This window comes from Carcharhinus amblyrhynchos, chromosome 1, assembly GCF_965287045.1.
Source record: "Carcharhinus amblyrhynchos chromosome 1, sCarAmb.v2.hapA, whole genome shotgun sequence".
Classification (NCBI taxonomy): Eukaryota; Metazoa; Chordata; class Chondrichthyes; order Carcharhiniformes; family Carcharhinidae; genus Carcharhinus; species Carcharhinus amblyrhynchos.
In genome coordinates this window covers 1,941,555-1,969,466 of record NC_137324.1, presented here as the reverse complement: position 1 = coordinate 1,969,466, position 27,912 = coordinate 1,941,555, and the positions used below count along the sequence as shown (strand labels likewise).

At 45.4% G+C, this 27,912-nt stretch overlaps 1 protein-coding gene across 1 annotated transcript in view; it reads left to right on the top strand.

Moving 5' to 3' along the window:
• LOC145348462 (disintegrin and metalloproteinase domain-containing protein 12-like) overlaps positions 1 to 27,912 on the top strand; it is a 313,921-nt gene that overhangs the window by 149,845 nt on the left and 136,164 nt on the right. Inside the window, exons 10-11 of the mRNA XM_080196650.1 lie at positions 5,148 to 5,232; positions 19,908 to 20,050. Coding sequence (XP_080052776.1) covers positions 5,148 to 5,232; positions 19,908 to 20,050 — 228 coding nt within the window. The remainder of the gene's footprint in view (positions 1 to 5,147; positions 5,233 to 19,907; positions 20,051 to 27,912) is intronic.

The following is a 27,912-nucleotide window of genomic DNA, read 5'->3' as shown; positions in this document are numbered from 1 at the left end:
AAGTACTTAGAGAATTTTGACCCAGCAACAGTGAAGAGATGGCGATCAAGTAGTGAGTAACTTGAAGGAGGTTTTCCAGGTTGTAGTGTTCTGAGTTATCTGCCACCCTTGTCCTAGAAAGTAATGGTCATGAGTTTGGATGGTTTCATTTCAGGAACATTGGTGAATTGCTGCAGCGCATCTTGTCATTAGTACAGACTGCTGCCATGTATATCGGTGGCAGAAGGAATGGATGTTTATGGAAAGGGAACCAGGCAAGTGGTTAGCTTTATCCAGAATGATGTTGAGCTTCTTGAGTGTTATTGCAGCTGCACCCAACCAGGAAAATGGGGAGAATTCCATCACACCCTTGACTTGTGCCTTCTAGATGGTGAAAAGATTTTGAGCAGTCAGGAGGTGAGTAACCCCTCAGGATTCCTAATCTCTGACCTGGTCTGGTAGCCTGATTATTTATATGGTTAGCCCAGTTCAGTTTCAGTTCAATAGCAACTGCCTGGATGTTGACAGGTATTCAGAAATGGTAATGCCATTGAATGTCAAGGGGTGATAGTTACATTGCCCTTTATTGGAGCTGATCATCACTTGGCACTGTTACTTGCCACTTTTCAATCCAAGCCTGATATTGTGCAGGTCTTGCTGCATTTGGGCATGGACTGCTTCAGTACGTAAAGAGTCACAAATTTTTCTGAACATTGTGCAGTCATCAGCGAACATCACCACTTCTGACCTTATCATGGAGGGAAGGTTATTGAGGAAGCAACGGAAGATGGTTGGGCCCAGGACTGTCCCCTAAGGAACTTACATTGTGATATTCTGGAACCTGTATGTTGAAGTGGAAATCTTCCTGCTTCTTAAGAACATAAGAAATAGGAGCAGGAGTAGGCCATCTAGCCCTTCGAGCCTGCCCAGCCATTCGATAAGATCATGGCTGATCTGAAGTGGATCAGTTCCACTTTCCCGCTTTCTCCTCATCACCCTTAATTCCCCTTGTCTATCAGAAACCTATCTACCTGTGACTTAAATATATTCAGTGAAGTAGCCTCTACCACTTCAACGGGCAGAGAATTCCAGAGACTCACCACCCTTTGAGTCTCCGATCTCCAATTATTCTTGACTGTGATCGAGAGACTCAACAAAGTTCATTCCAACGAAATAATGTCTTTATTTTCAAAACACTGCATGCAGTCCGGGCAAAAACTTATGTTCTTAAAAAAAAACTTGAGTTCAGAGAGCTGTCATTACGACTTGCTAACTCTGCTGTCAAGTCCATGCTAACATAAAGAATCAATTCAGTATTTATACATAATTATTATCAGTTTGTGTGACCAGAGCTTATTCAGGAATTCAATCAGTCGTAGCATCATAAGCAATAACATAAATCATGGTACAACCTGCTGACCGCCTAAAACTCTTTGTCTCATCATTCATACTTTTATCTTATCCTTTTGATAGAACAGAAGAAGGCTGATGCCTTTGTCATTTCTGATCTTATCTCGCTTGACTCATCCAGCCCGAAGTTATGTGGAGTCAGACTTATCAGGTCTTGACCTTCTCTGGTCTTATTCATGTCTTAGGTTACGCAGAGTCAGTTTTCCTTATTTTGTCCCAAATACTTGACCAATTTTCCCATCGTGCCACTAATTCATTCGTACAACTTCATATGTGGAGACAAAGTCCTGGTTTTACATTGAGGATATTCCTCCAGTTGGGTTGGGTACCACTGTGCTAAATGGGATAGATTGAGAACAGAACATCAGTTTAAAATTGTGCATCCATGAGGTGCATGTGCCATCAGCAATAACAGGACTGTGTTTGAGTGTGTGGTTTGACATATTCCTTACTCGACAATTACCATCAAACTATGGGCCAACCATGGTACATAAAATCATTTAACAATTGGCAGGTCCAATGGGATGAAGGAGTTCAATATCAAGGGTAGGACTCTTAGCATTGTTGAGGCGCAGAAGGAACTTGGGGCCTGGGTCCATAGGACTCTTAAATCGGCCTCGCAGGTGGAGGATGTGGTCAAGAAGGCGTATGGTGTACTGGCCTTCATTAATCGAGGGATTGAGTTTAGGAGTCGGGAGGTAATGCTGCAACTTTATAAGACCCGTACCAGACCCCACTTGGAGTACTGTGCTCAGTTCTGGTCGCTCACTACAGGAAGGATGTAGAAGCTATTGAGAGGGTGCAGAGGAGATTTACAAGGATGTTTCCTGGATTGGGAGGCATTCCTTATGAAGATAGGTTGAGGGAGCTAGGTCTCTTCTCCCTGGAGAGACGAAGGTTGAGAGGCGACCTGATAGAGGTTTATAAAATGTTGAGAGGAATAGATAGGGTGGATTCTGGGAGGCTATTTCCCAGGGCTGAAATGGTCGCTATGAGAGGACACAGGTTTAAGGTGCTGGGGAGCAGGGACAGAGGAGATGTCAGGGGTATGTTTTTCACTCAGAGGGTGGTGAGCGAGTGGAATCGGCTGCCGTCGGTGGTGGTAGAGGCGAACTTGCTGGGGTCTTTTAAAAGACTTCTGGGTGAGTACATGGGATTTAATGGGATTGGGAGTTCTAGATAGTTGTATGACCTGGTCGGTATGGATATGATTGGCGCAACTTGTGGGCCGAAGGGCCTGTTTGTGCTGTAGTGTTCTATTTGATCCAAAGTGGAGTCATATAAATTTGCGAGGAAAAATGGCAAGCCTGAAGATTGAGAGCTGTTTAGAATTTAGTATGAGAGGATAAAGAGATTTATTAAGAGGGAAAAGAATTATGTCCTGTTCTGGCCAGACACTTTATATCAGACACCTATTTATTGACAACCGCACAGCCTTCAACATCATTATTCTGATAAACTCATCTCCAAACTCAGTGGCCTGGAGCTTGCTCCCTCCTCTGCAACTGGATTCTGGATTTCCTAACCCATAGGCCGCATTTAGTATGGATAGACAACGACACCTCCTCCATGATCATCCTCAAGGCTGTGTCCTCAACCCTGTACTCTACTCCTTATACACCTATGACTGTGTGTCCAAATTCCCCTCCAACTCAATTTTCGAGTTTGCTGATGACACCACTGTAGTGACTTGGATCTCAAACAAAGATGAGATGGATTTCAGGAAAGAGTTAGATGCGGAATTTTACCAGTCACGAGAATCAGAGTGGACAAGGGGCAGACAATGGGAAGCTCCATTGACCTCAGGCAGGATTTTCCAGTTTGAAGATGAGTGACAACGTAAAATCCCTTCCAGAGAATCTGGTGAACTGTTGTGACGACAATAATCTCCCTTAATTTAGTAAAATGAAATAGATAGTCAACGACTTCAGGAAGTGCATTGGAGTGAATGCCCCTGTCTACATCAATGGGGTTAAAGTGGAAATGGTCAAGAGCTGCAAGTTTCTAGGTTCCTGGATCACCAACAACCTGTTGTGAGCCCTCCACACTGACGATATAGTTAAGAAAGCCCACCAACACCCCTACTTTTTCAGGAGCCGAAGGAAATTCGGCATGTCGACTACGACTCACCAACTTTTACAGATGCACCATAGAAAGCATTCTTTCTGGTTGTATCACAGCTTGTGATGGCTTCTGCTCTGCCCAAGACCACAAGAAACTTCAGTGCCCTGGACGAAGTCCATCACACAAACCATGGAAGAGAGGGCTGAAGGGTGGGTTAGTAAATTTGCTGAAGACACCAAGATTGGTGGAGTAGTGGATGAGGTGAAGGGCTCTTGTAGGATGCAAAGAGACATCGATAGGATGCAGAGCTGGGCCAAAAAAATGGCAGATGAAGTTTAACCCTGATATGTGCAAGGTGATTCATTTTGGTAGGACAAACTTGAATGCGGATTATAGAGTCAACGGCAGGCTTCTGGGAAATGTGAAGGAACAGAGAGATCTTGGGGTTCATATCCACAGATCTCTGAAGGTTGCCACTCAAGTGGATAGAGCCATGAAGAAAGTTTATAGTGTGTTAGCGTTTATTAACAGGGGGTTTGAGTTTAAGAGCCGTGGGGTTATGCTGCAACTATACCTGACCTTGGTGAGACCACATTTGGAATATTGTGTTCAGTTCTGGTCACCTCACTATAAGAAGGATGTGGAAGCATTGGAGACAGTGCAGAGGAGATTTACCAGGATGCTGCCTGGTTTGGAGGGTAGGTCTTATGAGGAAAGGTTGAGGGAGCTGGGGCTTTTCTCTTTAGACTGGAGGAGGATGAGAGGCGACTTAATCGAGGTTTATAAGGTGATGAGGGGGATAGATAGATTTTCATTTGTTCTAAACCAGTCTCCTATCCATTGAATGTCTCCAATTCCCACTGCCTTGGCAAAGCAGCTAGCATAATCAAGGACCCCACATGCTCTGGTCATTCTCTCTTGCACCTTCTTCCATTGTGAAAAAGATACAAAAGTCTGAGATCACACATCAACCGACTCAAAAGCAGCTTCTTCCCTGATGCTGTCAGACTTTTGAATGGACCTACCTTGCATTAAGTTACTTGTTTTCTTCACCCTACCTGTAACTCAATATTATATTCTGCATTCTATCCTTTCCTTTTTTCCTGTGTACCAAACGAACAGTATACTTTGCCTGTATAGCGCGCAAGAAACAACACTTTTCACTGTATATCAATGCATGTGACAATAATAAATCAAATCAAATCAGGAAGGTCATGAGTATTCTTGAGAGGGTTCAGAGGGGATTTATCAGAATGGTTCAAGGGGTTATGATTTCCAGAGGCCAGAGTGCAGATCTGTTGGGATGTTCACTATTCACAGCTCTTCAGACACTGGAGCACTATATGACTAATCTTGGGCTGACAGGTGGCAAGTAAAGCTCATGTCACACAAGTGCCAGACACTGACCATCTCCAAGAAGAGGATCAGAGGGCCTAAACACTTCACCTTTGAGTGATATGTGATGTCATGCTTCAGAGTCTAAGTTCTGCTGAACAATCTGTTGATGATGAAGAATTGGCAATATTTTGGCTTGTTCCCAATTCCAGGATATCTCAGATGTGGGCTACTGTGAAAGTGGAGATGATTTAATGACCTTTATAAAAATTAGCTGCTTATTCCCTCCATGGGAGTTTGTCTGTCATCTTTGGACTCTACTATATTTTTCTCTGTTGACATGGATTTCTCTTTTACAGAAATCTCTTCTTTTCACACGACCTTGCAGGTTTGGCAACATTTGGTGGCATTTGTTCAGCTGAGAAATCTGGAGGAGTAAACTCGGTAAGCAGCCCTTCTCCTTTCCTTTCGTTACTCTGGTGGCTGACACACAGCCCTCCCAAAAACTCAAAATATTATACAATATAGCACACAATAATAAGCTTGATGGGAGGATATGAGAGTGAGATGTTAGTTCTGAAAGAATGAAGGATTTATGAACAGAATGAATAAAATCTTTCATAATTGAACAGGAACAGCATGGTGGCACAGGAGTTAGCACTGCTGCCTCACTGTACCAGGGACCTGGGTTCCATTCCTGACTTGGGTCTCTGTCTGAGTGGAGTCTACACATTCTCTCTGTGTCTGTGTGGGTTTCCTCCAGGTGTTCTGGTTTCCTCCCACAGTCTGAAAGACGTGCTGGTTAGGTGCATTGACCCGAACAGGCGCTGGACTGTGTTGACTAGAGGACTTTCACAGTAACTTCACTGCTGTGTTAATGTAAGCCTTACATGTGACTAACAAATAAATTGTAACTTTCAAATTTTAACAATTGACATGAAAGCTAACCAGTGAGATTCTCTGGCTTCCCAGCTGTGTGTTTCCTGCTGGCAGGAGGTGGCTCAGGGTTTGCTAGCAGAGGGATTCTCCATTGTGAATTCTTACTGACATCACCCCAAGCTGGTGAGAAACTCGTGGGAAGAGATATGCTGCCGGCGGGAGCGGAGAATCCTGCCGACGTGAATGGCTGGAGACTTAAACCTGGTGTTGTCAGACTTTTTGCTGTGTTTACCCGAGTCCAACGCCGGCATTTCCACATCATGGAGAAGTCTGGCCAGCATTGCTCATTGAATTTGAAGAACATAAGAACATAAGAAATAGAAGCAGGAGTAGGCCATCTAGCCCTTTGAGCCTGCCCCGCCATTCAATAAGATCATGGCTGATCTGAAGTGGCTCAGTTCCACTTTCCCGCTTTCTCCCCATAACCCTTAATTCCCTTGCCTACCAAAAACCTATCTACCCGTGTCTTAAATATATTTAGCGAGGCAGCCTCCACCACATCAACGGGCAGAGAATTCCAGAGATTCACCACCCTTTGAGTGAAGAAGTTCCTCCTCAACTCCGTTCTAAACTGCCCCCCCCCCCTTATCTTGAGGCTGTGCCCTCTAGTCCTGCTGTCCTTTCTGAGCGGGAAGAATCTCTCTACCTCTACCCTATCCATCCCCTTCATTATCTTATATGTCTCTATAAGATCCTCCCTCATCCTTCTAAACTCCAACGAGTACAAACCCAGTCTATTCAGCCTCTTTTCAGAGTTCAACCCCCTCATCTCCGGCATCTTGTTAAGGGGAGTCAGGTCAGATTGGTTGAGAGAATATTGGTGGAACATATTCCCAGAGAAAGTGTTACCTTGTTTAGTTGACTTGTATTATTATCCTGTCAAGGACCATTAACATTCAAACAGAAATCCAAATATCAATAGGATGGGCAGTGCATGCTCAAAATCTGGAGAGACTTAGAAAACAAGCAGGCAAGATTCCAAGTTCCAGTCAGCCAGCCTCTCACTGGCAGAGTAGCGTGCAACACAAAGTGGGAGCTGTGCAAGCTCATTTTAATACATTAGTATGTATCCTGAGTACTCTCTTTGGAACTTAACCCTCACTGGATAGTCAGCGGCCACCAGCATGACATCACACCAATGCTATTTACATCACTGGACATAAGCCTGAAGCTGGTGCCTTCACCTCCGAGGGGATCTCAGAAGCAGACAGCACCCTCCAGCGTGTTCACCAATCAGAGGGCACCAGAAAGGACTCAGGGGCTCGGGGTGGAGGTACCAGAATGGCCACATCAGGGAAAGTGGATGAAAGGGGTCACTTTCAGCCTAATGGAGAAACACAGAAAATAGGTGCAGGGTAAGGCCATTCAGCCCTTCGAGCCTGCACCACCATTCAATATGATCATGGTTGATCATACACTTTCAGCTGATGAGAGCGCAGACCCGGTGGGCAGGTCATGTCCTCTGTATGCCAGACGAGCACATACCCAAGCAGCTCCTTTTTGGGGAACTCTGCTGGAAGTATTTGCCCATTCAGCCAGTCTGTCTGAGTCACCCTGTGGCCTCTTAGCATCCTCCTCACAGCACACACTGCCACCCAGCTTAGTGTCACCTGCATGGAGGCCAGAAAAAATGCTTCAAAGACACACTCAAGGCCTCCCTGAAGTCACTTGACACTGACACGACCACTTGAGAAGCGCTGGCACAAAACTGCTGTACCTGGTGCTGCCTTATCCACAAAGGCTGTCAAGCTCACGAATCAAGGTGTATTGCTGAAACACAACTTAAGTATGAGTTATGCAAGTCCAGAGCCACCAGCACAACAATTACAGTGCCTACACAAGTCTGTCCAATTTGTGCCAGGACATTCTGTGCCCGAATTGGCCTGATCAGTCATCTTCGGACACACTGCATCCAGTCTCAAAATGAATAATGGTATCGAGGTACCTCTTGAACATATTTAGTGAACTGGCCCCAACAGCTTTCTGTAGTAGAGAATTCCACAGGTTCACAACTCTCTGAGTGAAGAAGTTCTTCCTCATCTCAGTTCTGAACGGCTTACCCCTTATTCTTAGACTGTGATCCAAATTTCTGGACTTCCCCAACATCAGGAACATTCTTTCCACATCGAGCCTGTCCAGTCCAATCAGGATTTTATATGTTTCCATGAAGTCCCCTCTCATTCTTCTAAATTCCAGTGAATGCAAGCCCAGTCGATTCAGTCTCTTTCACATGTCAGTTCTGCCATTCCACGAATCAGTTTGGTGAACCTTTGCAGGTCTCCCTTAATAGCAAGAATATCTTTCCTCAGACTAGGAAACCAAAACTGCACACAATACTCAAGGTCTCACAAGGCCCTATGTAACTGCACCTGAAGAAGGACTGAAGTGACACGCTGAAACCTTGTACTACCAACTAAACCTGTTGGACTTTAACCTGGTGTTGTGAGACTCCTTACTGTGCTTACCTCAGTCCATCGCCGGCATCTTCACATCATAACTGATGCAAAACATCCTTATTCCTATCCTCAAATCCTCTTGCTATGAAAGCCAGTGTGCCATTAGCTTTCCTCACCGCCTGCTGCATCTGCATGCCAACCTTCATTGACTGTTCCATCATGACACTCAGGTCACGTTGCACTTCTCCATTTCCTAAACTGCCACCATTCAGATAATAATCTTCCTTCAAGTTTTTGCCACAGAAGTGGATCACCTCACATTTATCCACATTATATTGCATTTGTCAAGTATCTGCCCATTCAGCCAGTCTGTCTAAGTCACCCTGCAGCCTCTTAGCATCCTCTTCACAGCACACACTGCCATCCAGCTTAGTGTCACCTGCAAATTTGGAGATATTGCATTCAATTCCTTTGTCCAAATCATTGATGCATATTGTGAACATCTGGGGTCCCAGCACTGAGCCTTGCACTATCCCGCTAGTCACTGCCTGCAACTCTGAAAAGGACCTGCTTATTACCACTCTCTGCTTACTGTCTGCCAACCACTTCTCTATCCACACCAAGCATATGTAAGGATGAAAAAACAAGATTCAGTTGGGTCGCCTGAGGGTTGCAAGGTCGAAAGGAATGAGTTAAAAAAAAGGCTTAGGAGAGCTAGGAATGGGTATGAGAAATCCTTGGCGAGTCGGATAAAGGAAAACCCCAAGACTTTTTACTCTTATGTGAGAAATAAAAGAATGACCAGGATGAGGTTAGAGCTGGTCAAGGATAGTCGTGGGACCTTGTGCATGGAGTCAGAAGAGATAAGTGAGGTGTTGAATGAATACTTTTCTTCAGTGTTCACTAAGGAGAGGGGCCATGTTTTTGAGGATGAGAGTGTGATACAGGCCGATAGGATGGAGGAGGTATATAAGAACATAAGAACATAAGAAATAGGAGCAGGAGTAGGCCATCTAGCCCTTCGAGCCTGCCCCGCCATTCAATAAGATCATGGCTGATCTGTCGTGGCTCAGTTCCACTTTCCCGCCCTCTCCCCATAACCCTTAATCCCCTCTCTTATCAAGAACCCATCAACCCGCTTCTTAAAAATATTTAGCGAGGCAGCCTCCACCACTTCAACGGGCAGAGAATTCCAGAGATTCACCACCCTTTGAGTGAAGAAGTTCCTCCTCAACTCCGTTCTAAACCGCCTCCCCCTTATCTTGAGGCTGTGCCCCCTAGTCCTACTGTCTTTTTTGAGCGGGAAGAGTCTCTCCACCTCTATCCTATCCATCCCATTCATCATCTTATACGTCTCAATGAGATCTCCCCTCATTCTTCTAAACTCTAACGAGTACAAGCCTAGTTTATTCAGCCTCTCCTCATAGCTCAATCCCCTCAACTCCGGTATCAGCCTAGTAAACCTCCTCTGCACTCCCTCCAGGGCCAAAATATCCTTGCGCAGGTGCGGCGCCCAAAACTGCACACAGTACTCCAGCTGCGGCCTCACCAATGCCCTATACAGCTGCAGCAAGACCTCCCTACTTTTATATTCAATCCCCCTCGCTATGAAGGCCAGCATCCCATTCGCCTTCCTGACCACCTGCTGCACCTGCAAGCTGGGTTTTTGCGACTCATGCACAAGGACCCTGAGGTCCCTCTGCACCGTCGCCTGCTGCAGTTTTTCGCCCCGTAAGTAATAGTCCTTCCTACCATTCTTCCTACCAAAGTGGTATGTTCTGAAGGAAGATGTATTAGCAATTTTGAAAAATCCTGAGGGTCAATAAGTCCCCTGGGCCAGATGGGATACATCCTAGGATACTTTGGGAGGCAGGGGATGAGATTGCAGAGCCTTTAGCTTTGATCTTTGGGTCCTCACTGTCCATGGGGATTGTGCCAGAGGACTGGAGAGTGACGAATGTTGTCCCTCTCTTCAAGAAAGGAAATAGGAATGATCCTGGTAATTATAGGCCAGTTAGTCTTACTTCAGTGATTGGTAAGTTAATGGAAAAGATTCTGAGGGCTAGGATTTATGACCAGTTGGAAAGATGTAGCTTAATCTGGGATAGTCAGCACAGATTCATGAGGGGTAAGTCTTGCCTCACAAATTTGATTGAACTCTTTGAGGAGGTAACTAAGTGTGTAGATGAAGGTTGAACAGTTGATGTTGTATACATGGATTTTAATAAGGTGTTTGATAAGGTTCCCCGTGGTAGGCTCATGAAGAAAGTAAGGAGGTGTGGGATAGAAGGAAATTTGGCCGATTGGGTAAGTAACTGGCTATCTCATAGAAGACAGAGGATTGTGGTGGAGGGAAAATTTTCAGACTGGAGGCCAGTTACCAGCAGTGTACCACAGGGATCAGTGCTGGGTCCTCTGCTTTTTTGTGATTTTTATCAATGACTTGGAAGAGGGGGCTGAAGGGTGGGTTAGTAAATTTGCTGATGACACGAAGATTGGTGGAGTAGTGGATGAGGTGGAGGGCTATTCTAGGCTGCAAAAAGACATTGATAGGATGCAGAGCTGGGCAGAAAAGTGGCAGATGGAGTTTAACCCTGATAAGTACGACGTGATTCATTTTGGTAGGACAAGCTTGAATACGGATTACAGGGTCAACGGCAGGGTTCTGAAGAATGTGGAGGAACAGATAGATCTTGGGGTTAATATCCACAGATCTCCTGAAGGTTGCCTCTCAAGTGGATAGAACCATGAAGAAGGCTTATAGTGTGTTAGTGTTTATTAACAGGGGGTTTGTGTTTAAGAGCTGTGGGGTTATGCTGCAACTGTATTGGACGTTGGTGAAACCACGTTTGGAATATTGTGTTCAGTTCTGGTCACCTCACTATAAGAAGGATGTGGAAGCATTGGAGAGAGTGCAGAGGAGATTTACCAGGATGCTGCCTGGTTTGGAGGGTAGGTCTTATGAGGAAAGGTTGAGGAAGGTGGCGCTTTTGTCTTTACAGCGGAAGAGGATGAGAGGCAACTTAATAGAAGTTAATAAGATGATGAGGGGGAATAGATAGAGTGGACGTTCAGAGACTATTTCCTCAGGTGAATGTAACTATTACTAGGGGGCATAACTATAAGTTCATGGTGGGAGATATAGGAGGGATGTCTGAGGTATGTTCTTTCTTCAGAGAGTGGTTGGGGTGTGGAATGCATTGCCTGCTGTGATACAAAAGAACATAAGAACATAAGAAATAGGAGCCGGAGTAGGCCATCTCGCCCTTTGAGTGTGCCCCGCCATTCACTCAGATCATGGCTGATCTGAAGTGGATCAATTCCACTTTCCCACTTCTTCCCCATAACCCTTAATTCCCTTCTCTATCAAAACGTATGTACCCGTGACTTTAATATATTTAGCAAGGTAGCCTCCACCACTTCAACGGGCAGAGAACTCCAGAGATTCACCACCCTTTGAGTGAAGAAGTTCCTCCTCAACTCCGATCTAAACTGCGCCCCCCCTTATCTTGAGGCTGTGTCCTCTAGTCCTGCTATCCTTTCTAAGCGGGAAGAATCTATCTACCTCTACCCCATCTATCCCCTTCATTATCTTATACATCTCTATAAGATGCCCCCTTATCCTTCTAAACTCCAAAGAGTACAGACCCAGTCGATTTAGTCTCTCTTCATAGGCTTAACCCCCTCATCTCTGGTATCAGCCTAATGAATCTTCTCTGCACTCCCTCCAAGGCCAATATATCCTTCCGCAAGTGCGGCGACCAAAACTGCACACAGTACTCCAGCTGTGTCCGATTCCAGCTGACAGTGGAGTTGGACACTTTAGGAACTTTCAAGCGGTTATTGGATAGGCACATGGAGCACACCAGAGTGTTCGGGAGTGGGATAGATTGATCCTGGGTTCAGACATAGCTCAGCACTCCGAAGGGCCTATACTGTGCTGTAATGTTCTATGTTCTATTACCCCGAATACCATAGCTTTAATTTTGTTCACTAATCTCTTGTGCGGAGCCTTGTCAAAAGCCATTTGAAAATTCAGATACACAACATCCATTTGCTCACCCTTGACAACTCTACTGGTCACATCCTCAAAAAATTCCAGAAGATTTGTCAAGCACGATTTTCATTTGTTGAATCCATGCTGACTTGAACCGCTTTCCAAATGCTCAGTTATTGCATCCTTAATAATTGACTTCAGCATTTTCCGCACAACCAGTGTCAGGCTAACATTCTATAATTCCCCACTTTTTCTCTCCCTTCTTTTTTTAGAAAATGAGCTTACATTAGTTATCCTCCAATCACTGGAACTCTTCCAGAGTTACCAGAATGTTAGAAAATGATCACCAATGCATCCATTATTTCTAGAGCCACTTCCTCAAGTACCCTGGGATGCAGATCATCAGGCGCTGGGGATTTATTGTGTTTTATTCCCAGCAATTTCTCCAATACAATATCCTGATGAAGAAAGATTTCCTTCATGCCCGGTCCTCTGTCCCCTAGTGTCCTCCTTGGTGAAGATAGATCCAAAGTATTTGTTCAGCTGGTCTACCATCACTTTGTTGACTATTATGAATTCATAATGTGAGGGATCTAGGACATAGAACATAGAAAAATTACAGCACAAACAGGCCCTTCGGCTAACAAGTTGCACTGATCATATCCCTACCTACTTGGTTTACCTATAACCCTCGATCCTATTAAATCCCATATATCCATCCAGAAGTCTCTTAAAAGACTCTAACGAATTTGCCTCCACCACCACCTCCAGCAGCCAATTCCACTCACCCACCACAGTGGATCTACATTGTCTTCATCAATCTTTTTCTGTTCACATATCTACAGAAGCCTTTACAGTCAGTCTTTATGTTTTCTGCAAGCCTACTCTCATATTCGACTTTCCCCTTCTGAATTAAACCTTTGATTGGATTTGATTTATTATTGTCACATGCATTAGTATGCAGTGAAAAGTATTGTTTCTTGTGCGCTGTGCAGACAAAACATACTGTTCATCGAGAAGGAAAGGAGGGAGTACAGAATATAATGTTATACATAGCTTGGGTGTAGAGAAAGTCTGATGGCAGGAGGGAAGAAGCAGTTCTTGAGTCAGTTGGTATGTGACCTCAGACCTTTATATCTTTTTCACGATGGAAGGAAGTGGAAGAGAATATGTCCAGCATGCCTAGGGTCCTTAATTATGCTGGCTGCTTTCCTGATGCAGTGGGAAGTGTAGACGGAGTGAAGCAGCAGAAATATATTCCGATGGTAAAGAAGGACTAAGAAAAGGGATAACCAGCCGTGGTTAACGAAGGAAATAAAGGAGAGTATTAAATTAAAAGCCGATGCATTCAGAGCGGCTAAAAATAGTGGGGAATTAGAAGATTGGGAAAGATTTAAAAAACAACAAAGAATGACTCAGAAAGCGATAAAGAAAGGAAGGATAGAGTATGAAGCTAAACTAGCTCTAAAAATAAAAAATGATAGTAAAAGTTTTTACAAATATATAAAGAAGAGACTGGCTAGAGTGAATGTTGGACTCTTGGAGGACCAAAAGGGGGGATTTAGCGGTGGTTGACAAGGAAATGGCTGAGGCTTTAAAAAAGTTTTTTGTGTCGGTCTTCACGGAGGACACAAATAGCTTGCCGAATATTAAAGACATAAGAATGGTCGGAGATGAGGTCCTTAATGCAATTACTGTCACTAGAGAGGTAGTGCTTGATAGACTAACGGGACTGAAGGTAGACAAGTCCCTGGGACCGGATGGAATGCATCCCAGGGTTCTGCGAGAAATGGCAGAAGTAATAGCAGATGCCTGAGTAATTATTTATCAAAATTCGCTGGACTCTGGGGAAGTGCAGGAGGATTCGAAAACAGCTAATGTTACGCGGCTGTTTAAAAAAGGTAGCAGACAAAAGGCAGGGAATTATAGGCCGGTTAGCTTAACATCCGTAGTTGGAAAAATGCTAGAATCCATCATCAAAGAAGAAATAGCGAGACACCTAGGAGAGAACGGTTTGATCAAGCAGACGCAGCACGGATTCGTGAAGGGGAAGTCGCGTTTAACGAATTTATTGGATTTCTGTGAAAATGTGACTAGTGCGGTAGACGGGGGGAACCAGTGGATGTGGTGTTTTTAGATTTCCAGAAGGCGTTTGATAAGGTGCCTCACAAAAGGTTGCTGCAAAAGGTTAGGGTGCACGGAGTTGGGGGTAAGGTGTTAGCGTGGATAGAGGATTGGTTATCTAACAGGAAGCAGTGAGTTGGAATCAATGGGTGCTTTTCTGATTGGCAGTTGGTGACTAGTGGAGTGCCGCAGGGATCAGTGCTGGGGCCTCAACTGTTTACCATTTACATAGAACGATCTGGAGGAGGGGGCTGAGTGTAGGGTAACAAAGTTTGCTGATGACACGAAGATGAGTGGAAAAACAAATTGCGTGGAGAGCGCGGAAAGTCTGCAGAGAGATCTGGATAGGCTGAATGCGTGGGCGAGGACCTGGCAGATGGAGTATAACGTTGGCAGATGTGAAGTTATCCACTTTGGTAGAAATAATAGTAGGAGAGATTATTATTTAAAGGGTGAAAAGTTGCAGCATGCTACGGTGCAGAGGGACCTGGGGGTCCTTGTGCATGAATCACAAAAACCCAGTCTGCAGGTGCAGCAGGTGATCAAGAAGGCGAATGGTACGTTGGCCTTTATAGCGAGGGGGATAGAATATAAAAGCAGGGAGGTCTTGCTGCAACTGTACAGGGCACTGGTGAGGCCACAACTGAAGTACCGTGTGCAGTTTTGGTCCCCTTATATGCGAAAGGATATATTGGCCTTGGTGGGAGTACAGAGAAGGCTCACTAGGCTGATACCGGGGATGAGGGGGTTAGCCTATGAGGAGAGATTGAATAGACTGGGTCTGTAGAGTTTAGAAGGCTGAGGGGGGATCTTATAGAGACTTACAAGATAATGAAGGGGCTAGATAGGGTAGAGGTAGAGAGATTCTTCCCACTTAGAAAGGATAGCAGAACTAGGGGGCACAGCCTCAAAATAAGGAGGGGGGGTGCAGTTTAGATTGGAGTTGACGAGGAACTTCTTCACTCAAAGGATGGTGAATCTCTGGAACTCTCTGCCCATTGAAGTGGTGGAGGCTACCTCGTTGAAAATATTTAAGTCTCGGATCGATTGATTCCTGACAGACAAGGGATTTAAGGGTTATGGGGAGAAAGCGGGGAAGTGGAACTGATCCAATTCAGATCAGCCATGATCTTATTGAATGGTGGGGCAGGCTCGAAGGGCGAGATGGCCTTCTCCTGCTCCTATTTCTTATGTACTTACGTTCTTATGAATGGATGGGAGGCTGGTTTGCACGATGGAGTGGGCTACATTCATGACCTTTTGTAGTTCCTTGCGGCCTTGGGCAGAATAGGAGCCTTATCAAGCTGTGATACCATCAGAAAGGATGCTTTCTATGGTGCATCTGTAAAAGTTGGTGAGAGTCGTAGCTGACATGCCAAATTTCCTTAGTCTTCTGAGAAAGTAGAGTCGTTGATGAGCTTTCTTAACTATAGTGTGGGTGTGAAAGGAACAGGACAGGTTGTTTTTGACCTGGATACCTAAAAACTTGAAGCTCTGACTCTTTCTATTCATCCCTATTGATGTAGATAGAGGATGTTCTCAACTACGCTTCCTGAGGTCATTGGCAATCTCCTTCATTTTGTTAACATTGAGGGAGAGTTTATTGATGCCGCACCAGTTCACCAGATTCTCTATCTCATTCCTGTACTCTGCCTCATCATTGATTGAGATCTGACCGACTCCTGTGATGTCATCTGCAAACTTGAAAATCGAGTTGGAGGGGAGTTGGCTATACAGTCATAGATGTGTAAGGAGTATAGTAAGGGGCTAAGAACACAGCCTTGTGGGACGCTGGTGTTGAGGCTGATCACTGAGGAGGATCTCCCTCCTCTGCTGGATTTTAAGTTTCTCCCAGTGCTCAGGTTTGCTGCATTTTCTGGCCAATCTATATGCTGCTTCTTTGGCTTTAACACTCTACCTTGTTAACCATGGATGAGCTGCCTTCCCTGTTTTACTCTTATGGCAGATTGGGATGTTCAGTTGTTGAATTCTTTGCCAGCTTATCCTAGCTAATGCACATCTCATACCATCAAAGTTAGCGTTCCTCAAGTTCAGGACTCTAGTCTCAGACTTAACTATGTCACGCTCCATCTTAATGAAGAATTCTACCATATTGTATTCACTCTTCCCCAAAGGATCATGCACCACAATGTTGTTAATTAATCCTCTCTCATTACATAATATTATTAAACTAGAAAGAGTGCAGAAAAGATTTACTCAGATGCTGCCAGGACTTGATGGTTTGAGTTATAAGGAAAGGCTGGATAGCCTGGGACTTTCTTTCCCTGGACCATACGGGCTTAGGGGTGAACTTATATAGGTTTATAAAATAATTAGAGTCATTGATAAGGCAGATAGTCAATACACTTTCCCAAAGATAGGCGAGTCTAAAATTAGAGGTACAAGTTAAGTTGAAAGGAGACAGATACAAAAAGGCCTCCAGGGGCAATTTTTTCACACAGAGGGTGGCGAGTGTCTGGAACAAGCTGCCAGAGGTAGTAGTAGAGGCACTAAGACAGTTACATGGATAAGATAGATATAGAGGGATATGGGCCAAACACGGGCTTAATGGTAAAACCTGGGCAGCATGGACAAGTTGGGCTAAACGGTGTGTTTCCATGATGTAAACCTCTATGATTTTAAGACTTACTCTTCTTAACTCCAGTGAAAACAAACCCAGTCAGTCTAATTGATCCTCATGAGACAACTCACACACTCCAGGTAGTAATTGGTAAACCTCCTCTGAATTGCTTCTAATGCATTTATACCCTTAAAACATAGAACATAGAACATTACAGCGCAGAACAGGCCCTTCGGCCCACGATGTTGCGCCGACCAGTTACAAAAACAATGACCCACTAGCCTATACCAATCCCTTTTCGTCCATAAACCTATCCAGAGATCTCTTAAACGCCCCCAAACTAGACGCATCTACAACTGCAGCAGGCAGGGCATTCCAATCCCTCACCACCCGCTGGGTAAAGAACCTACCCCTGACATCCGTCCTGTAGCTACCCCCCCTTAATTTAAAGTCATGCCCCCTCGTGCTAGCTTTCTCCATCCGAGGAAAAAGGCTATCACTATCCACCCTATCTAAACCCCTAATCATCTTATATGTTTCAATAAGATCCCCTCTTAGCCGCCTTCTTCCCAACGAAAACAACCCTAGATCCCTCAGTCTCTCCTCATAGGACCTCCCCACCATACCAGGCAACATCCTAGTAAACCTCCTCTGCACCCTCTCCAACGCCTCCACATCCTTCTTGTAATGCGGGGACCAGAACTGCACACAGTACTCCAAGTGCGGCCGCACTAGAGTAGTGTACAGTTGCAACATTACACTGCGACTCCTAAATTCAATCCCCCTACCAATAAACGCCAAGACACCGTACGCCTTCTTGATTACGTACGCCTTCTTGACGCCTTCCTTAATTAAGAGACCAAAAACTGTGCGCAATATTTGAGGTGTGGTCTCAGTAATACCCTCCATAATGGAAGCATTACAGGGGCGATATTACCATTCCGCTGAGTTGTTTTTGTAGCACAGTGGGCCAGGAGACTCGAGTGGAGGCCGTTTCACAGGCAGTATCTGCTCCACATCAGAAATTGGAGTGGAGATGAATAATTTATTGACGTGCTAATTTTAATCTATTTATATGATAGAGGGCCCAGGACCGAAGTCTCTGAGTCTGCTAGTGTTCCCTCTCCTGCCATCTGGAGTGGTTCTCACCTGAGGTGTTAATTATAATAAACTCCGCACTTGCAGGGAGCTAGCAGCCTGACCCCACTGGAGAATAGTTGGATAGTTTGACTTTGACTGGCACTGACACATTGGGCCGAAGGGCCTTTCCCTGGTGTTGTCAGTTACAAGCGCCAGGGGGCAGTGCCAAGGTATTGCCTGGGCACATGACTATCCCCCTTGGGGAAATACTCTTGTGCCCCCAGCAGGTCCCCTTTGTCTGCTTCACAATTTGCGAAATGTTTTATAAACCTCACCGATGTGCTGTCTCTGAGGGGAATTTTCCTAATGTGGAAGGATAACATGATGGGCAAAGCAACTACTTACATTGAAATGTATGGCAATGACTCCCTGACCTTGCTGAGCAAAATCTTATTACATTACAGGTGAGGGAAATCAGAAAATTAGATCTTGGTGGTGAGATTCTGTGTGAGATTTTTGCTCAAGTCACCATTTGCTCCTACAGTCCAACTACCCTCTTCCTCTGCTGTCAATGAAAAATCATGATAGCAGAAACAAATCAGAGAAAATCAATTAATGGGAAATATGTTCAACTCTGTATATGTTTTTAAAAATTAAATAAAAATGGAAGCTGTTGAAAGGCAGCAGAGTTCGATTTGGTCATTGGAACTAATACTTTGGTCTGTGGATGAGCCTAGCACCCTGCCCAGTGAAGCAGTTGAGACTACCTCATTGAATGTTCTTAAGGCAATGATAGATAAAATTTTGAACAGTGAAGGGATTAAGGATTATGGTGAGCGGGCAGGTAGGGGGAGCTAAGTCCATGAAAAGATCAGGCTCGAGGGGCCAGATGGCCTACTCCTTCTCCTAGTTCTTATGTTCTCACACTGAAAACAGCTGGTTTTGATTATGATTGAGCTTGTGTGTGAGCGAGTCTGCGTGCAAGCAAGTCTGCGTGCAGTGAATCTGCATGTGAGCGAGTCTGCACGTGAGTGAGGCTGCATGTAAGCAAGGCTGCACGTGAGCGAGTCAGCGTCTGAGTGAATCTGCGTGCGAGAGAGTCTGGGTGTGAGCAAGTCTGCATGTGAGCGAGGCTGCATCTGAGCAAGGCTGTGTGATTGAGGCTGCTTGTGAGTGAGTCTGCATGTGAGCAAGTCTGCGTGTGAGCAAGCCAGTGTGTGAGCAAGTCTGCAAGTGAGCAAGTCAGTGTGTGAGCGAGTCAGTGTGTGAGTGAGTCTGCATGCGAGTGAGTCTGCATGTGAGCGAGGCTGCGTGTGAGCAAGGCTGCGTGTGAGCGAGTCTGCATGTGAGCGAGGCTGCATGTGAGCGAGGCTGCGTGTGAGCGAGTCTGCATGTGAGTGAGGCTGCATGTGAGTGAGGCTGCATGTGAGCGAGTCAGCGTGTGAGTGAGTCTGCATGCAGATGAGTCTGCGTGCAAGTGAGGGGACTGTTTCACAGGGATCTGTTCGAGACTGAGTGTGCGGCAGGGATTGGGTCTGAATGGCATACTCTATTGGAGAGACAGTGATGGGCTGAATGGCATCTGCACTGTTAGTATTCTCAGAGCGAGTCTGAGTTGGATTGAGGCTGTGTGTAATGAAAGGTGATTATGCGCAAGATTTTACAATCGCCTTGATCCATGAGAAAGTTAGTTGGATTAGCCATGGTAAATGTGTGGGATTATGGGGATAGGGCAGGGGAGAGGCCCTCGAGAAGTCTGTCAGATTGTTGGTGCAGACTTAATTGACCAGTTGTTCCATTCTGCACGATAGGGATTCCATTGTTCTATGAATATTCAAGAACACATTCAGGATAACGATCCATGTCAGAGTGTGTAAGAAGGTATCCTTGACTAAGTACAAGACTGAAAGATTTTGTATGAGAATTAACCAGGCCATGCTATTCTTTATTTCATAATGGTAATAGAACACACTCACAGAAAATTCTTTCTGTTCTTTCCTAGGACACCAAGACAAGCTTTCTGATTGTGGCTGTGACCCTTGCCCATGAGGTGGGACACTGCCTGGGAATGGCACATGATTCTCCAGCACGGAATTGTGTCTGCCGTGATGTGACTGGCAGCTGCATCATGGATCCGACTCAAAGGTGAGAACAATGTTCCAACGGTTTAACATGTTAGTGGATGTCATTCCCACTATAATGTCAAGGAACAAAACTAAATGGGTGCACAATGGGGTTCCGGTGGATGTGGTGTATCTGGATTTCCAGAAGGCATTCAACAAGGTGCCAGACAAAGGCACAAAATAAAGGTTCACAATGTTACAGGTAATGTATTAGCATGGTTGGAGAATTGGTTAACTAACAGAAAGTAGATAAATGGATGTTTTTCTGGTTGGCGATCGGTGACAAGTAGTGTGCCTCAGGGATAAATGTTGGGATCACAGTTGTTTACAATTTACATAGATGATTTGGAGTTGGGGACGAAGTGTAGTGTGTCAAGATTCACAGATGACATTAAAATGAGTGGCAGAGCAAAATGTGCAGAGGACACTGGGTGTCCTTGTGCATGAATCACAAAAAGTTGGTTTGCAGGTGCAGCAGTAATTAAGAAGGGAAATTGAATGTTGTCCTTCATTGATAGAGGGATGAAGTTTAAAAACAGTGAGGTTATGTTGCAATTGTATCAGGCGCTGGTGAGGAGTACTGTGTACAGTTTTGATCTCCCTTCTTGGGAAGGATATTACTGGTACTGGAAGGGCTGCGGAGGAGATTCACGAGATTGATTCTGGAGTTGAGAGGGTTGGTTTATGAGGAGAGACTGAGTAGACTGGGGCTTTACCCATTGGAAATTAGAAGAATGAGGGGAGATCTTTTGGAAACGTAAGACGATGAAGGGACTACATAAGATAGAAGCAGGGGGATTGTTTCCACTGGCAGGTGAAACTACCGCCTGATGAAGGAACAGCGTTATGAACGCTTGTGGTGTTTACTATCAAATAAACTTGTTGGCCTTTAACCTGGTGTTGTGAGACTTCTTAAGGTGAAACTAGACCAGGTTAAAGTCCAATAGGTTTATTTGTAGCAAACGCCACTAGCTTTCGGAACTGGCTGTTCTTTCGTCAGGTGGACTTTAACCTGGTGTTGTGAGACTACTTACTGTGTTTACCCTAGTCCAGCGTCGGCATCTCCACATCAGGTGAAAGTAGAACCAGGGGCATGGCCTCAAAATAAGGGGAGCACATTTGTGACTGAGTTGAGAAGGAAATTCTTCACACAAAGGATTGTGAATCTGTTGAATTCTCTGCCCAGTGAAACAGTTGAGGCTACCTCATTGAATATTTTTAAGGCAAGGATAGAAACATTTTTGAACAGTAAAGGAATTAAGGATTATGGTGAGCGGGTGGGTAAGTGGAGCTGAGTGCACAAAAAGATCAGCCACGATCTTATTGAATGGCAGAGCAGGTTCGAAGGGCAAAATGGCCTACTCCAGCTCCTAGTTCTTACGTTCTTATGTTTTAAATCCTTCCTTTCCAACACAGGGCTGCTGGGGTGATTTGTATTCCCAAAAGAACCTATTTAGTCATTTAGTTTGGTATGAGATGTCATTAAGAACATAAGAAATAGGAGCAGGAGTAGGCCATCTAGCTCTTTGAGCCTGCCCCGCCATTCAATAAGATCATGGCTGATCTGAAGTGGATCAGTTCCACTTTCCCGCTCTCTCCCCATAACCCTTAATTCCCTTGTCTGTCAAAAACCTATCTACCTGTGACTTAAATGTATTTAGTAAGGTAGCCTCCACCACTTCAACAGGCAGAGAATTCCAGAGATTCACCACCCTTTGAGTGAAGAAGTTCCTCCTCAACTCCGATCTTAACTGCCCCCCCACCTTATCTTGAGGCTGTGCTGCTATCCTTTCTAAGCGGGAAGAATCTCTCTACCTCTACCCTATCCATCCCTTTCATTATCTTATACGTCTCTAGAAGTTCCCCCCCTCATCCTTCTAAACTCCAACGAGTACAGGCCCAGTCTATTTAGTCTTTCTTCATAGTCCAACCCCCTCATCTCCAGTATCAGCCTAGTGAACCTCCTCTGCACTCCCTCCAAGGCCAAAATATCCTTGCGCAAGTGCGGTGACCAAAACTGCACACAGTACTCCAGCTGCGGCCTCACCAGCTGTACAGTTGCAGCAAGACCTCCCTACTTTTATATTCAATCCCCCTCGCTATGAAGGCCAGCACACCATTCGCCTTCTTGATCACCTGCTGCACCTGCAGACTTGGTTTTTGCGACTCATGCACAAGGACCTCCAGGTCCCTCTGCACCGTGGCATGCTGCAGCTTTTCACCCTTTAAATAGTAATCCCTCCTACTATTATTTCTGCCAAAGTGGATAACCTCATACTTGCTAACATTGTACTCCATCTGCCAGGCCCTCGCCCACTCGCGCAGCTGATCCAGATCCCTCTGCAGACTTTCCACACTCTCCGCACAAATTGCTTTTCCACTCATCTTCGTGTCATCAGCAAATTTCGTCACCCTGCACTCAGCCCCCTCCTCCAGATCATCGATATGAATGGTAAATAGCTGAGGCCCCAGCACTGATCCCTGCGGCACTCCACTAGTCACCAACCACCAATCAGAAAAGCACCAACTCTCTGCCTCCAATTAGGCAACCAATCTTCTATCCACGCTAATACCTTACCCCCAACTCCATGCACCCTAACCTTCTGAAGCAACCTTTTGTGAGGCACCTTATCAAACGCCTTTTGAAAATCTAGAAACACCACATCCACCGGTTCCCCTCTGTCTACCGCACTCGTCACATCCTCATAGAAATCCAATAAATTCGTCAAACATGACTTCCCCTTCACAAATCCGTGCTGCGTCTGCTCTATCAAACCATTCCTTTCCAGGTGCCTCGCTATTTTTTCTTTGATGACGGATTCAAGCATTTTTCCAACTACAGACGTTAAACTAACCGGCCTATAATTCCCTGCCTTTTGTCTGCTACGTTCTTTAAACAGCGGCGTAACATTAGCCGTTTTCCAATCTTCCGGCGCTTCCCCGGAATCCAGTGAATTTTGGTTAATAATCACTAAGGCATCCACTATCACCTCTGCCATTTCCTTCAGAACCCTGGGATGCATTCCATCTGGTCCTGCGGACTTGTCCACCATCAGTCCCGTTAGTCTATCGAGCACTACCTCTCCAGTGACAGTAGTCGCATTCAGGCCCTCAACTCCGACCATCCTTCTATCTTTAATATCGGGCAAACTATTTGCGTCCTCCTCCGTGAAGACCAAGGCAAAAAACTTAATTAAGGCCTCAGCCATTTCCTCACCTTCCACCACTAAGTCCCCCCTCTCATCCTCTAAGGGTCCAACATTCACTCTAGCCAGCCTCATCTTCTTTATATATTTGTAAAAACTCTTACTGTCCTTTTTTATATTTAGTGCTAGTTTAGCTTCATAGTCTATCCTTCCTTTCTTTGTCAACTTCTTAGTCATTCTTTGTTGATTTTTAAACCCTTCCCAATCTTCTAATCGCCCACTACTTTTAGCCACTCTGAATGCATCAGCTCTTAATTTAATACTCTCCTTTATTTCCTTCCGTAACCACGGCTGGTTATCCCTTCTCCTACCTTCCTTCTTTACCATTGGAATATATTTCTGCTGAGCACCGAAAAAGATCTCGTTAAAGATCCTCCACTGTTCCTCAGCCGCCCTACCAACCAATCTGCACCCCCAATCTACATTTGCCAATTCCTCTCTCATCCTATCGTACTCCTCTCTGTTCAAACAGAGGACACAGGTTCGGGACCCTATTTTCTCATCCTCCATCTGCATCAAAAACTCAACCACACAATGATCGCTCGCCCCAAGAGGATCCCTTACAATAAGATCCCTAATTCTTCCTGCCTCGTTACACGACACCAGATCTAAGATAGCTCCCTCGTTGGTTCCGTTACACTCTGTTCAAGGAAACTATCCCGACAGTATCCCAAGAACTCTTCCTCAAGCCCACCGTGTCCAACTTGAGTCAACCGAGTGTAGGGTGTCGAAATTTGCTGATGACACCAAGATTGGGGGAACGGCAAATTGTGCGGAGGGTGTGGAGAGTCTGCAGAAGGATCTAGATAGGCTGGGCGAATGGGCCAGGAGATGGCAAATGGAATTTAATGTTGGCAAGTGTGAGGTGGTCCACTTTGGTAGGAAGAATGGTAGGAAGGACTATTACTTACGGGGCGAAAAACTGCAGCAGGCGACGGTGCAGAGGGACCTCAGGGTCCTTGTGCATGAGTCGCAAAAACCCAGCTTGCAGGTGCAGCAGGTGGTCAGGAAGGCGAATGGGATGCTGGCCTTCATAGCGAGGGGGATTGAATATAAAAGTAGGGAGGTCTTGCTGCAGCTGTATAGGGCATTGGTGAGGCTGCAGCTGGAGTACTGTGTGCAGTTTTGGGCGCTGCACCTGCGCAAAGATATTTTGGCCTTGGAGGGAGTGCAGAGGAGGTTTACTAGGCTGATGCCGGAGTTGAGGGGGTTGAGCTATGAGGAGAGGCTGAATAAACTGGGCTTGTACTCGTTAGAGTTTAGAAGAATGAGGGGAGATCTCATTGAGACGTATAAGATGATGAATGGGATGGATAGGATAGAGGTGGAGAGACTCTTCCCGCTCAAAAAAGACAGTCGGACTAGGGGGCACAGCCTCAAGATAAAAGGGGGGCGGTTTAGAACGGAGTTGAGGAGGAACTTCTTCACTCAAAGGGTGGTGAATCTCTGGAATTCTCTGCCCGTTGAAGTGGTGGAGGCTGCCTCGCTAAATATTTTTAAGACGCGGGTTGATGGGTTTTTGATAAGAGAGGGGATTAAGGGTTATGGGGAGAGGGGGGGAAAGTGGAACTGAGCAGCGTCAGATCAGCCATGATCTTATTGAATGGCGGGGCAGGCTCGAAGGGCTAGATGGCCTACTCCTGCTCCTATTTCTTATGTTCTTATGTTCTTACATGTTCATCTGCCCAAGCATCCTACTCTTACCCTCACTGACACGTGGTACAGGTAGCAATCCGAGATTACTACCCTCGGGGTCCTGCTTTTTAACATCCTTCCAAACTCTCTATACTCTCTCTTTCGGACCTCCTCACTCAAATGAATCTCTGGAATTCTCTGCCCGTTGAAGTGGTGGAGGCTGCCTCGCTAAATATTTTTAAGACGCGGGTTGATGCGTTTTTGATAAGAGAGGGGATTAAGGGTTATGGGGAGAGGGCGGGAAAGTGGAACTGAGCAGCGTCAGATCAGCCATGATCTTATTGAATGGCGGGGCAGGCTCGAAGGGCTAGATGGCCTACTCCTGCTCCTATTTCTTATGTTCTAATGTTCTTATGTTCAACCTATCAATATGCAGATTGAAATCCCCCATAATTATCGCTGCTCCATACCGCAAAATCTGGACATTTTTACCAGCAGTTTCTATTGTATTATCGCTTCATTGCGAAGCCCACACACTGAATGATCCCTCAAGGCATCCTCAGTTTGACTCTTCAATACAACCGCAAAATGAATAATGGATTCACCATCCAATTGAATCCTCTTATAAAATTGATAAGAAACTACGTCCCCTACCCTAAACATATCAGGTCCTGTTCATAGGCAAATGCCCTTCCTGCAAATGCCCTGTAAACCCATTCAAAATAATTGTTCCTTTCTTTCGGCAATTTAACCAAGTTCTGTGTATGCATTAAGAGTATTGGTGGAACCCCCTACATCTCATAGGAATTAGATGGGGCCGTCTCCTACTTTGCTTTCTACCACAGGTCACCCTCCACAATCCAATTTTATATTCACCCCCACGATGGAGATCCTGGGCCTGGTCATCTAGGTATTGAGATACACTCGAGGGGACAGGCCCAGGCATCAGGAGGAACTGTTACGAGAGCATTTGGACCCCAAATGGTGAGTGTCTGAACAAGCTGCCCAAGGTAGTCACCAGAGGTACTCACCAGGAAGGCTGAAGGCAATTGTCTTTGATTTGAATTGATTTGATTTGATTTGATTTGATTTATTATTGTCACATGTTTTACCATACAGTGAAAAGTATTGTTTCTTGCGCACAATATGGACAAAACATATCGTTCATAGAGAAGGGAACGAGAGAGTGCACGATGTGCTGTTACAGTCAGAGCCATGATGTAGAGAAAGGTCAACTTAAAACAAGATAAGTCCACTAGTCACATGGAAATTCAGATAGTAACGAATAGATGAGTTGGGGAGCACAATCGATGAGGGTGTAGCAGCAAGAAGCCTGCAAAGGGCGGCAAAAGCATACAAAAAGCAACTACAGAACGTGAAGGTGGGAAACATCAGAAAACAGGCGAGCCAGTTCAAGGCAATGAGACCTTTCAAAAAAAGATGTGGAGAGCTGGGCACTATACACAGAGAGTTTCACCTCTTTTCTAAAAGCAAATAAGACAGTGGATGGACTCCCAGCAGCAGTGTTCTTAAGCATTGTGGGGAATAAAATGTTAGTGATGTTAAGAAGCCTTATACAACCAGAAAAACCCACAATGTGTCCGCAAGATGAGCTGTCCACATCATTAAACAATCATTGTGCTCCAAAGTCACTGATGAAAAGAACTGTACCAATTTTATAAGAGGATTCAATTGGATGGTGAATCCATTATTCATTTTGACAGGGACTGGGAGCTGAATGTACAGGGGTATCAAGTGTTTAGGAAGGATAGGCGGGAGGAAAAAGGGGGGTGCGTAGCTCTGCTGACGAAGGATAGCATCAGGGTGGTAGTAAGGGATGATATAGGAGCCATTGAGCAGAACGTGGAATCGTTGTGGGTGGAGATTAGGAACAGCAAAGGGAGGAAGACGCTGGTGGGTGTCGTCTATAGGCCCCCAAATAATGATCTGGAGGTAGGGCGGGCTGTTAACGCGCAAATAAATGCGGCGTGCAGGAATGGAACGGCGATAATTATGGGGGATTTCAATCTACGTATTGATTGGTCGACCCATGTTGGACGCGGTGGGCTTGAGGAAGAGTTCTTGGAATGCTGCCGGGATAGTTTCCTCGAACAGTGTGTGTTGGAGCCGACGAGGGAGCGAGCTATCTTGGATCTGGTGTTATGTAATGAGGCAGGTAGAATTAGGGACCTTGTGGTGAAGGATCCTCTTGGGAAGAGTGATCATTGTATGGTGGAGTTTCTGATGCAGGTGGAGGAGGAGAAAGTGGGTTCCCGGACATGTGTCCTTTGTTTGAACAGAGGGGAGTACGATAGGATGAGAGAGGAATTGGCGAATGTTGATTGGGGGAGCACATTGGAAGGTAGGTCTGCTGAAGAACAGTGGAGGATCTTTAAGGAGATCTTTCTTGGTGCTCAGCAGAAATTTATTCCGATGGTTAAAAAGGATCGTAGGAGGAGAGATAATCAGCCGTGGATAACGAAGGAGGTAAAGGAGAGTATTAAATTAAAAGCGGATGTGTTTAGAGTGGCTAAGAGTAGTGGGCGAGAAGAGGATTGGGAGAGGTTTAAATGTCAACAAAGAATGACGAAGAAGTTGATAAAGAAAGGAAGGATAAACTATGAAGCTGGGCTAGCGTTAAATATAAAAAAGGATAGCAAGAGTTTTTATAAATATATAAAAAGGAAGAGGCTGGCTAGGGTGAACGTTGGACCCTTAGAGGATGAGAGGGGGGACTTAATGGTGGGGGATGAGGAAATGGCTGAGGCCTTGAATAGCTTTTTTGCTTCGGTCTTCACGGAGGAGGACGTGACTAGTTTGCCAGGTGTCAGCGATGGAAAGATGGTAGGAGTGGAGGGCCTGAATGACATTATTGTTACTAGAGAGGCGGTGCTCGACAGACTGGAGGGACTGACTGTGGACAAGTCCCCAGGACCAGATGGAATGCATCCAAGGGTTCTGAAAGAAATGGCGGAGGTGATAGTGGATGCCTTGATGATTATTTTCCAAACGTCGCTGGATTCCGGGGAAGTGCCGGAAGATT